The following is a 12,959-nucleotide window of genomic DNA, read 5'->3' as shown; positions in this document are numbered from 1 at the left end:
AGCCTAGAATTCAAACCTGCCTCTCTGTTCCATAATGGCCTCTAGCCTTGGGGCTCTTCAAAGCAAAGTTCATAGCAAAAGAGCAGTTGGGTTCTGTGAGCATCTGTTGTCCTTGCTTTGTGCCAATTGCATTTCTTAGTGAGCACGTCCGTGTACCAGAAAATCTGAGTCATCAAGGCTTCTCTGGGAGAAGGCAACATGGTTGGTGGAAAGGACACTGGCTCTGCAGTGAGAAGACCCAAAGTTACATGCCTGCTGTGATCACAACCACATCGTCCCTTTCCTCATGTTTTCAGAAGTGTAGCACCCTCCTCCGTAAAATCAAGATAATAGCAGTATCCTTCCTCACGCCGCACATTCTGGTGGAGAGTCAATGAGAAGATAAACATTTTCAAAACACTCTTATAGGACCCTTAAAGGACCCTGTGTGTTAGCTATTGTAGTAGCTTTGAAAGATGCCCACCTCCTTTACCCTGTGCCCTGGAGCTCCTGGTATATGTAATTAGTAGAAAGGAAATACTCCAAAATGGTACAGCGATCCCACATCTCGTGAATATTGTGGAATGCTCATCCCTATGATATTTGCTGGGAAAATTACATCATCTGGAGCTAAGTAGATGGAGAACAGACTCTCCTCTTTCTCCCTCCCCTGGAGAATAACTTAGGGCCTTTGGTGTTTATTTAAATTCATTATAGAACATCCTATAAGAAGAAATCTTCTAGATTCCATCTTGCCCAACTACCTTACCTTACAAGACGGCCTAACTCTGGGCAGTCGTATTGGAAGTAGCCTGACAGGTTGTGAATGTAGAATTGGAAAATGCAATGACCTTAATTAAGCTCTCGCACCTGTTCCATGCTCCTGCAGTCCTGAGATGGAGGGTACCGTGGATACCATGGCATCCTTCCTAGCAGAAACTTCTGTGCCTTATCTATTTGGGTTCTTTTCTTAGGGAAAAACTCCTGGTCATGATTTCCAAAACCTTAATTTTCCTTTCATTAGGCTATTTTCCATACAACAGCAAGACTGCAAAGGTCACAGGGATGGTTATTTTCGTGAATTCAATGGTGGGAAAACACAGGGTAGCCTAGCCTGATTCCAGGGGACGTCAGTTCAAATATTTGACTGACTTTTCCATCCGTTCCAAAAACATGCACACAAATGGGGCTGGGAGATGAGGAGCATTGATAATCAGCCTCTGTCTGCTCATGGTCAGTGGGGCGGGGAGGAGGTGCTCAGATTTGTAATCATCACATAATGCGACAGATGCTGTAACAGAGCTGGGAGCTGAGTGGAAGCATAGGGAAGGGCCTGGTGTCCGTTGGAAAAATCAGGAAAGACTGCTCGGAAGAACTGGGATCTGAGCCATCCCTGAAGACTGGGGGATGTCCCAGGCCAAACTCTGAGGGGATAGTTCTGAGCCTGAGCGATGGCAGGAGCAGAGGGAGGAGACAAAAAGTCTCCCAGGGTGCCTGGGAAGCAGCAAGTGGCCCCGTGCGGCTGGAACACTGGGCATACGGTGAAGAATGGGGACAGACCAGGTTGATAAGTGTGGAGCCATCGTGTGAGACATCCCCCTTGTCCATGCGGGAGGGGCTAGAAATCATCAGGCTGACAGCGAGACCCTTCAGAGGTCTTAACAGGGAGAATGACACGATCAGATCTGCTTGACAGCCGTAGAGAGGGCACAGAAGGGAAGGTTCTGGAAGAAGAGAGAGTTCAGAGCCATACCAGGGATTCTGCTTCTGCGTGGGCACTGGTATTGTGACATCAGTAAGAGATGAGGTTCTGCAGTCCCTCCTGCCTGAGTCCAGTCATGTCTGCACTGCTCAGGCTGTGACCTTGGCCATGTGCCTTGCTTTTCCTCTTTGAGACAAGGGGATAAGAGTAGTACCTCTCCAAAAGGGCTGTTGTCAGTCTTTCATGAACCGATGCATGGCATGGGATGAGCAATTACTATGTTAACGTTTGTCCTCTTTGCGTGCGGCAGTGCAGTAAGAGTAAAGGAAGGCTGGGTGAGAGGCTTGGGGTTTACCTGCAGTTTTTATTCCCAGTCAGCTACTGGGGAGAGGAACAGTGAGCTCAAGCCACAGGCAGCGAGCTCCCTTTGAATTCCAAGCAAACTCAGCGCTTCATCCCCAGGAGTTTTGATGCGAATGATCTAAAATGGATCGTATTACATGAGTCAGCTTTTCCTCGGGGAGTGTGACAGGTACTCCGGAAGGCGTGGTGACTCAGGCCAGCAGAGTGTCATTTTGGAGATCACTGACCTGGGGAAGCGTGGGGAGAACAGCTGATGTACTCAAGAGTGTGCTGGGAGCTCTTGCTTCAGTGGGGAAGCCACTCGGGGACGGGAGCAGGGGAGCAGAGAATTGACTCGCTGGAAGCCAGACATCAGTGGATCCTCAGATCCCCTGAGAATCTGCCTGAAACATAACAAGTCAGGCGCTCAGGAGAAAGGATCTGGAAGGTTCCTAATCCAGGGAAAGCTGCAGATTCCCGACAGTCAATGCCAAGGTTGCTTCAGAAGACGCTCACATGGTACAACACTGGGGAAGCAGCACGGAGTGAAACTGTCATGGATATTCTAGGCCAGTGGCTCCCAAAGGGGCAGTTTGGCCCCCGCAGGACATTTGGCAATGTCTGGTGATATTTCTGGTCACGGCAGTTGGAGGAGGTACTGCTGGTCTCTGGTGGGGAGAGCCCGGGATGCTTGCTGAACACCCTGCAAAGCACAGGACAGACCCGCACCCCGAAGAACCATCTAGCCCAGATGGTCATCACACTGAGGTTGGCAAAACCTGGTCTAGGCCATTATTTAACCAAAATGCGATACATGCAGTTGTTGGTAGTCCACGAGTTCCATGCAGAAGAACTTTCTATAAAAGTGTTAATCATTGGGGCGCCTGAGTGGCTCAGGGGGTTAAGCCTCTGCCTTCAGCTCAGGTCATGATCTCAGGGTCCTGGGATCGAGCCCCGCATCGGGCTCTCTGCTCAGCATGGAGCCTGCTTCTCCCTGCTCCTCTCTGCCTGCCTCTCTGCCTATTTGTGATCTCTGTCAAATAAATAAATTTAAAAAAAAAACCTTTAAAAAAAAGTGTTACTCATCATACTTATTTTAACAGCAGTTATAAACACATAGAATAATTAGTGCAGAAGACCTAGGATGACAGAGATCATGCTTAAGATGAGGCCACAATGGTGTTTGTTCCTTTATTTTTTTTTTAAAGATTTTATTTATTTATTTGACAGAGAGAGATCACAAGTAGGCAGAGAGGCAGGCAGAGAGAGAGGAAGGGAAGCAGGCTCCCCGCTGAGCAGAGAGCCCGACGTGGGACTCGATCCCAGGACCCTGAGATCATGACCTGAGCCGAAGGCAGCGGCTTAACCCACTGAGCCACCCAGGTGCCCCGTGTTTGTTCCTTTAAACACTGACTTAAAGATACAAAGCTGAAAATAGCATAAATGGACTCAGCCATCGCACGCACACACAAAAGTGAGTGTGAGTGTGAGGGCAGTTAGGAAAGATCAGTTAAAGCCAGAGGTCAGAAAACTCGGTTGTCTTTCTGTTGACTATATTCCCCATGCTGTACCTTCATGCCTGTGACTACTTCATTCCCTAAGTGGAGGCCTGTGTTTCCCTCTCCCCTTTGTGCTCAGGCCCAGCCCCCCATGCCCTCTGGTAGCCGTCTGTGTTCTACGTATTTTGGGGTCTGGTTTTGTTTGCTTATTCATTTTGGTTTTTAGATTTCCCATGTAAGTGCAACCACGTAGCATCCGTCTTTCTCCTTCTCACTTATTTCACTTATCGCACGATATTCCGTCGTATCTACCACATCCTCTTTATCCACTCATCTGTCGGGGCACCTGGTCGCTTCCCTGTCTTGGTTAGTGTAAATAATAATGCAATCAACATAGGGGTGCTTGTATCTTTTCAAAATAGTGTTTCCATGTTCTTCCCGTAAATACCCAGTAGTGGAATTCCTAGATCGTAAGTAATTCTGTTTTTAGTTTTTTGAGGAACCTCTCTCCTGCACCAGCTTGCATTCCCAACTGTGGACAAGGGTTCCATTTTCTCCACGTCCTCACCAACACTTATTATTATTATTTTTGGCCATTTCTTGTCTTTTTGATGCTAGCCACGCCAACATGTGAGGTAATATTGTGGTTTTGACCAGCATTTCTCTGATGATGAGTGATGTCGAGCATCTTTTCATCTGTCTGTTGACCATCTGGATGTCATCTTTGGAAAAATGTCTATTCGGGTCCTCTGCCCATATTTTAATTGGATTATTTGGGGTTTTGGCACTGAGTTGTGTATAAGTTCTTCAAATGTTTTGGATATTAACACCTTATTGGATCTGTCCTCTGCATATATCTTCTCCCATTCAGTTGGTTACCTTTTAGTTTTATGGATGGTTTCCTTTGCTGTGCCAAAATCTTTTTATTCTGGTGTAGTCCCAATAGTTTAATTTTGCTCTTGTTTCTGCTGTCTTAAGAGGCATAGCTAGAAAAATGTTGCAAAGGCCAAAGAGAGTCCTGCCTGTGCGCTCTTCTGGGATTTTTACAGTTTCAGGTCTCACAATTAGGTGTTTAACCCATTTTGAGCTTGTGTTTGTTATGGTGTAAGAAAGTGGTCCAGTTCCATTCTTTTGCATGCAGCTGTCCAGTTCTCCCAGCAGCTTTTATCAAAGAGATGGTCTTTTCCCCATTGTATATTCTTGCCTCCTTTGTTGTGGATTAACTGACCGCGTAAGCATGGGTTTACTTCTGGGCTCCCTGTCCTGTTCTGTGGGTCTATGTGTCTGTTTTTGTGCCAGTACCCTACAGCCTTGTAGTATATCTTGAAACCTGGGATTATGATCCCTCCAGCTTTGTTCTGCTTCCTCAAGATTGCTTTGGCTTTTCAGAATCTTCCATGGTTCCATATACATTTCAGGAAACATTTTCTGAGAGTTGAGATAGTTAAGATTTGAGGCTTTGATTGATTGCAATGCCTCAGCTCTGCCACGTTGGAGCAAAAGAGACTAAGACAGTCAACGCGACGAGGTCATCAGATGAGTCAGCAGAGGAATTGTCCAATGAGTCCCTTCACCATCCTGATGATTACAATGCAGTGTCTGAGCTGAATCCTCTAAACTCAGTGCCCAAGGGCAGCCTGACAGTGGCAAGGTCAAACACTGTTACCTACCCTGGTTAGTAAGATTTAAAATACTTATATAAAGTAGTAATGTTCTCCTTTACACATTCCCTCCGCCTTGCGTGTGTACAGTGATTGCGGTCTGTGATTAATCAAAGTACACAGTCTTACCAGTATCCCAATTCAATTTTTAGGTATAGCATATTGAAACAGGATGGGCTCAAATTCCAGCTCCCTTCTTTACTACCTGTGTCCTCACGAGCCTATTCATTGCCCTCCCAGAGCCTCAATTTCCTGCTTAATAAAATGAGGATAACGACATCTCTCCTGCAGAGTTGTCATGAAGATGAAATGAGATGTTGGATATAGAAGTTTCTAGAACAGCGGACAACACAACTAATAAACGTTCCCTTTTTTCATTCCCTCTATGCCTGCTCTGTCCCAGTTCTTCTGCATATTTGATAAGGAGGCCCTTTTTGGCATTAAGCCATTGACGAAAGTGCCCGCCAAGTCAGGGGCACCCACAGGCCTGCAGGACACACATCACGAGCACCTCCCTGAAAATTTAAAGAAAAAAAAAATTCTTAATACTCTGTGAAAATGATTTGCCAGCCCCTTAGAAAAGCACCTAAATCTCAGGGATTCCAGCCCATATTCACTCAGAAAAATAATCAAAGATGATTGAGTGTCTGCTCTGTGTCAGGAACAGTGGTGGGCATCTGCTACAAACAACAGTAAGACCCGGTCCCTGACCCTCCGGGAGGCTCCAGCTTGGTTGAGGACAGGAGGCAGCAAGAGAACAGATGTTCACAACGTTCACAATGGTGGAGTCTCTGGAGAACACAGGCAAAGCTTCGCCTGGGACAGAGGATTAAAAGATAAATTGAAATCAGCACAGTGAAGGAGGGAGGGGAGCGCATTCCAAGCTGAGTGCCTATAACGCCTTGTTGCATGGGACCGAGGGGTACGTGGAATGGGGACAGGGCTGGGAAGGGGCCATCGAGCGTGGGTTTAATAATAGGGGTCAGCTTGTGCAGGGGGTTGCGCGTCCTGCTGTGCTGGAACTGTTGCTCGTAGGCCGATGGCTTTCACTTCCCTTCAGCAGTGAGACCTTTCACGGAGAGCAGATCTGCTAAGTGACAACTCCATTAGAGAAAACTAGCCTTTCCTAAGACTGATACTCGGCGAGATGTCCCCCTTTCCTGCCTACAGCCACGGGGGTGGAGGCCAAATGTAATCAGGCAGTAGGTTCACGTTCACATCGATTTAGTTCTTGGCCTTGACTCGTACAGCTCATAAGGTGTTCACGGAATTTCCCATTTGTGTCACTCTTGGAGCACTGGTTCTGTGGACTGGGCAGGTCTTCCGAGTTCTCATGGGCGAAGGAATGAGGTCTGGGTTTTAGCAAGTTGCTCTGACAATGGTGTGAATCGTCCAAGGCTGAGAGTGTCTAGAATCCCCTTGGAAGGTCGCTGCTGTCAGTAATGGGACAGGGCCTCGTTCATGGGCATGCCCACGGGCCACCTCCTGGGCACCGACCCTGCTGTAAAAGTAGGATTACCCGATTTTGCCCAAGGAGACGGGGGCTCAGGGAGGTTAGTTACATCATTGGCCCAGTATAAAGATTTGATAGTAAGTGGCAAAACTTGCCCTCCGATCTGTGTTTTGACTCCTCAGACCAAGGTCCCATAATAACCTTTCCAGCCTGCGCTCAGCTGACTTGTCTCCTTTGTCTTCTCTTGTCATCCCTTGGCTCACCAGTTACCCTATGGGTAGGATTATCTGGGTGTTTGTCCTTCACCCAGCGCCTTCCCTGACATACAGTTGGCAGCCAGCAAATATTTACGAATCAGACCCTCTTGGTGGATCCATCTGGCTCCCCGGGAAACACCTTTTTTATCCTTGTGGTAAATCAGACATTCTCTCCCCTGCTCGAGTCACACTTGAGGCTGGTGACATGCTTGGCCAGGCGAGGCCTTCAGGTGTGTCTGTGGAGCCCCCAGCAGGCATTCGCCGATCACCATGACCGGTCCCTGTTTCACAAGGCTGTGGTGGCCTGATGGATGGCTCGCGCCTGCCACTGCAGCCCACGGGCCCAACTTGCCATGTGTCCTCCTCAAGGCCTCACTCTTGCCCTGTGTCTGTGAAGGAGGACAAGCCACGGCCTCCTGTTTACACCAGCCTCGCCGTGAGGCTGATTTTTCTGCTTTCTTTGCATACTGTTCTTCCTTTCTCTGTTCTCTTGAGACCGTGTGGAACCTTCTAGCTTAAGGAATTCTTATGCTTTCTCGTGTCTAATTTTGTTTGTTTGTTTCTTTGTTTTGGCTTCCAAAGAGTCTTCCGACCACCCAGGAACATCTAGGGCTACGTTCCACGCCTCACTCCCACCTGTCCCATCCCTAGCTCTGTGGCTTGGTTTTGTTAGTTAAACTATCAGGGAGAGGAGAAGGCAGGGGGGACGCAAGCATGGGCTGGCCGTGCAGTGGGATTTGTCCCTCTCCCGTGTCTACTTCCCTTAATTCTCAGTGTAGGAATCTGAGTGCACCTGGAAGGCACCTTCTGCCTTGCGGAAGAGAAGGCCACCTGGTGGGGGGGGGCGGTAAGTCCCCATCAGCCAGCTGTCCTTTCTGCCACCCCTCGCACGCTCCCCCCACCTGCCCTCATTGCCCTTGATACGGAATCTGGCGGGAAATGGACTCGTCACACGGGTCATGGCTAGTAAGATGCTCTGTTTTTGTAACTCTGTGTCATACTCTTGCTCAGCCATCGAAGGGTTTTTAAGTTGATTGAGTTCATTGCCTAGAAGCTCAGAGCTCGTAATGTGTTAACTAGATTTTCCATTTGTGTCACCGCAGAATTATGTGCCAAACACACAGAGAAAAACAGCTCTTTGGAAATAATGGGAGGAAGAAAGTTAATTGAATTTAAATTAGACACAGCGCTAATTTAAAGTGTAATGAACGTTTCAGAGGAGACGATCATGCACTCATATGTCACGAGGAAAAGTTTTCTTTTGGATAAGATACACTAATGTAAAACGTATTGATACATAGTGTCACCTAACCCCCCCTCCCCTCCCTTGTGAATGTCAGACACTCTGGGATGGGAAAATGCAGCAAGTCACCTATGCTTAGAAATTCCTTAAGTGGAAGATGTCAGTGCCATTTGCAGTTAGCCTGAAGAAGAATTGTAAAATTTCAGTGTGTTTCTGGCTCCATTTTCCTTGCTGGACTTCATTCAGAGCCTCTCATAAAAAGAATTCTAAATTGCTAGAGAGACCTAGGAGAGACTCTGTTTAAAAAAAAAATAATGATAATAATAGTAATAATAATGTTTTCTTTATTTTTGAGACATGTTTCCTAATTTCCCTACAGTGAATTTATATGGCTTTTAGAACGAAGCAAACCATTTTTAATTAAAATGTATTTTTTTATCTGAGTTGGTTCACCTTAAGAGGTAAAACCAGGAACATCATCATCATTGCCTTCTGGAAGATTAACCTACAAAAAAATCTAGACTGACATGACCTGTGGCAGCTGAGAGTTTCATACAGTCCTTGGGAGAGAAATCCCTCCAACTTCTCCATGACCCCATCCACCACGATGGTCATGCATGTGTCTCCAGCCTTAGGGTCCCCTCTCTGCTCTTCCTCTGCCTCTCCATCCATGACATCTTGAATAGTCTCTCCCACCCCAGCCCCTACCAGCTCTGCTGTGTAGCTTTGAAAGCCGGAACCTCGGGCATTCTTTCTTTCTTTCCTGGATCTTAAACTCTACTCTCCAATGAGTGCTTTTACTCCTTGCATGAAACGTGGGTTGCAAACAAACCTTCCTTGACATTTGGAGATGTTGGTCTTAACCATAAATATTCCTGGAATTCAAATTCTTTTTTTAAAAATTCTGGTTTTTTTTAATTGTGACAAATGCACCAGACCACCCCCGCCCCAAAAAAATTTAGCATCATAACCATTTTCAAGTGTACATTAGAGAGGCATTGAGTACATCCACACGGATGTGTGAACTTTACCCCCAACCATCCCTCGGGAAGTTCTGCTGCCCTGAAATGTTTCGCTGTGAGATGGGAAAGGAGGTATCAATTGCCCAGTAGACCCTTTGTCTCCTAGGATGTGGCAGTTGACTTTTAGAAAGATTCTGCTGCGTTTATGTGATGCGTTGGGCGAAATTAATATCCTCTCTCCCCCTCCTCTCCTGACAGCTCCGAGCAGCGGGTCCCCTGTTCCACTTCTTACCACAGCTCCGGTTTGCATTCGGGTGACGGTGTCACCAAAGCGGGACCTCTGGGCCTTCCGGAGATAAGACAAGTGCCAACTGTTGTGATTGAATGTGATGACAATAAAGAAAATGTGCCTCATGAATCAGACTACGAAGACTCTAATTGCCTGTACACGAGAGAAGAGGAGGAGGAGGAGGAGGACGAGGACGACGACAGCTCACTGTACACCAGTGCGTACACCGCGGCATGTCGCCAGGGGTGGGTGGGGGGGTGCTCAGGGAGGAGACCTGCCCCAGCTGCCCCATGCTCTGGCTTCCAATCTGGGCGCAGGTATCCACTGGCCTGGGGTCACAGGGCAGCTCAGTTAGGAAGATGAAAGGGGCAAAGGTCCTCCAGATATCACAGCTCCAAAAATTGCAATGCCGTGTCGCCACGTCTCATCTCTTGGATGGCTTTTTCTGTCTTTGATTCCCTTCCTGGGGAATCCAACCCCCTTCCTCAAAAAAAAAGGGAAGGAGGGACCCTAAAACTCAGTTCCAGTCCACAGAATACTCAAAGTACTGACCGTTGTGTATGCAACAAATCATTTTTAAACCCACATCCACAACTCTAGAAGGCTTGACTTTAACTTTCTTACTTAAGGCCTTTACATATGTGTAAGCGTGAGGGAAACAATGAAAAAGTAAAGTTCAAAATCTGGTATAAAAATAATAAATTTTAGTTCAGTGATTACAGACTGATTATTTGGTCAACAATTTTTTTTTTTTTTAAGATTTTATTTATTTAGGGATGCCTGGATGGCTCGGTTGGGCATTTGCCTTCAGTTCAGGTCATGATCTCAGGGGTCCTGGGATTGAGTCCCATGTCAGGAACCTGTTTCTTCCTCTGCCTGCCACTCCCCCTGCTTGTGTTCTCTCTCTGTCTCTCTGTCTCTCTGGCAAATAAATAAATAAAATCTTCTAAAAATTTTTTTTAATTTATTTGGAGAGTATGTGCAAGCAGGGGAGGGGCAGAGGGAGAGAGCATCTTAAGCAGACTCCATGCTGAGTTCGGAGCCCAAAGTGGGACTCGATCCCACAACCCTGAGATCTGGACCAGAGCAGAAACCAAGAGTCAGACACTAAACTGTCTGAGCCACCCACGTGCCCCTATTTGGTCAACTTTTTAATGAATTTACATAATAACCACCTTATACTGAGTATATACTGTGTGCCTGAGAATGAGCTGAGATTTTATTCTGTTCCGTGCATCTCACAGCACCCAGAGACATGGATGCTGTTGTCCCGTTTCACAGACAAGGGAAGAACATGGAGAGGGAAGGGACGGGCCCAGAACCTCACATCTAAGGGGCAGCGCTGGGATTTGACGCCGGCTAGGTCTCCTTCCAAGGCCCTTGTTCTAAAACCAGTGGAGGCAGAGAGAAGACTGGCACTAGAAAAAAATCCGAAGGAATCCCTCCCCCACTGCATGCTGCTTCCCAGTCTCTCCCTCTTGCTTTGCCGGTGCCAGCTTCAGATCTCTGGCTAAACTCGAGAGCTCAGGAGAGGCCTGGTGAACAAGCAATGAATGAGATGATCAAAATAACGTCCAGGAGAGAGAACCATGGAGGGGCCACCAAAGCCCAAGCGACCCATGAGGGGGAGCTGCACCCAGCCTCCGCTCCCCGTTTCCTACCCGGAGAATCGAACGTTTCCCGGCCTTGGCATCACTGACATTCAAGTAGAAAATTCTTCCTTGTGGGGGCTGCCCTGTGCATTGCAGGGTATTCAACAGCCCCCCTGGCCTCTGCCGCTAGATGCCAGGAACACCCCCTCCCCCCACCACACCCCGGTTTTGACAAGCACAAAGTATCTCTAGACTCACCCAAGGGTTCCTGGGCAGAGGGCAGGGGGTGCAGAATGGCCCCTGCTTGAGAACTGCAGATTTCTCCCAGACGTAAGGAAGCCCTGCTCTCTGTTCAATCCCAGAATGTTGCTGTTTCCGTGACCTCGCTTCTGCTCCAGCCCCAAACGCACCCCGCTTTGCCCAGCCGTCCCTTCCTTCGCACGCCTCCAGCTCCGCTCCAGCTGGTCTCTTGTCTCCTGAGATCGCCGGGCTCGTCTGTCCTCTCTGAGCCTTCCCCCTGCAGGTGGCCTCCAGCCGCTGCCTGTTTCTGATGACCCCTGTCCCACGGGTGCCAACCCCTCCTCTTTGAAGCTCCCTAGAGCCCCCCCCCCCCCCCCAAGGCCCGTGGCCACCCTCTGCCTTGCGTTCAGTTGCACTCCACAGCCCGGCCGGCCCTCCTTTGTGATGTTGCCTGCCTGCTGGAGTTCCTGGGGAGCAGAGAGCCCATCAGAGCCTCCCCAGGTGCCCCTCACATGCACAGGACAGCGCTAGGGACAAAGAACATGCTGGTCACGGGAGCTCTATCAGTGAACGCTCTGAGTAAGGCCTTCGCCACCCGCAGGAGTAAAGCCCCTGGTGTCTGCCTGCCTGCTTTTCACAACGGGGTCCACCGCTCGCCACGCGGAGCCTGGGTAGCTGGGGGTCAGCATTAAGGGCTTGTTTCTCCTTGTTTTTCCTTCCCATAGCCTCCCTGGCCATGAAGGTGTGCAGGAAGGACTCCTTAGCCATCAAACTCAGCAACAGGCCCTCCAAGCGGGAGCTCGAAGAGAAGAACATCCTTCCCAGGCAGACGGACGAGGAGAGGCTGGAGCTGAGACAGCAGATCGGCACCAAGCTCACCAGGTAGGACAGCCCGACGGTCCGTCTCGCGGACCCGAGTAGAACCCGCTCTCCATCCCCGGGTCGGTCCCCGTGTCTCTCAAAGAGCTTCCTGCGGGGAACGTCCCTGTAAGACGTTCCGGGTCTCCTCCCCTGTTGCTGTTACAGTCCCTTCCCCTTCACGCAGCTATATCTGGGAAATTTTCCTTGAATAAAAGCTCCGGGAGAAGCCGAAGGGCAGGTTTCCAGGGAGAATAACTGCCTGGAGAAAAGCCACCGCTGTCCAGTGGCCAAGATGACCCGCGTACATGGGCGTTGTGGTTTGGTGAAGTTCATTGCCGCCAGAGACGCACGTTGTCAGCTGTGCTGTGTGACTGGATGAGGCCTGTGGGGATCGTCCTTGTCAGTAACCTGTGAGCCTTCCTTGAGTGCTTGGCTTTATGTGCAGTTAGGACAGACCGACTCGGGGCACGGTGTTCTATGAACACATTGAACACCGGATGCATGTGTTTAGAACCTCAGGCACGCGTGTGTGGTATTAGCCAACATTCGCAGAGCACTTAAACCCTTTGCCTGCCATTCTTCTAAAATTTTATATGTATTAGATCATTTCCTCTTGGAGCCTCCCTGTGAAATGGGCATTCGTGTGCCCATTTCAGAGGAGGACCCTGGGTGTAGAGACCTGTAGTTACCTTCTTCCTGCTGTGCCAAATGGCTCTGGAGCGCCCCCTCCTGACCAAGTGTGTTACGCCCCCTCCCCTCTGTTCTAACCGCTGTCATCACACGGAGCCTGTCCTTTGTGCCAGGCACTGTGACAAGGTTTGGAGCTGCTCTCTGCCTCTTCCCAGTGGGACAGCCTCGAGTAAGTCACTTGTTCTCTCT

At 48.9% G+C, this 12,959-nt stretch overlaps 1 protein-coding gene across 9 annotated transcripts in view; it reads left to right on the top strand.

Annotated features, from left to right (window-relative positions):
• PHACTR1 (phosphatase and actin regulator 1) overlaps positions 1 to 12,959 on the top strand; it is a 587,665-nt gene that overhangs the window by 533,438 nt on the left and 41,268 nt on the right. For all 9 annotated transcript variants that reach the window (XM_047733072.1, XM_047733073.1, XM_047733070.1 and 6 more), the window contains 2 exons: positions 9,357 to 9,604; positions 11,945 to 12,101. In XM_047733072.1, coding sequence (XP_047589028.1) covers positions 9,357 to 9,604; positions 11,945 to 12,101 — 405 coding nt within the window. The remainder of the gene's footprint in view (positions 1 to 9,356; positions 9,605 to 11,944; positions 12,102 to 12,959) is intronic.

The sequence above is a fragment of the Lutra lutra genome, chromosome 6 (assembly GCF_902655055.1).
Source record: "Lutra lutra chromosome 6, mLutLut1.2, whole genome shotgun sequence".
In the NCBI taxonomy this organism is placed as follows: Eukaryota; Metazoa; Chordata; class Mammalia; order Carnivora; family Mustelidae; genus Lutra; species Lutra lutra.
Note: the sequence above shows the minus strand (reverse complement) of the source record. Positions and strands in the feature narration are given on the sequence as shown.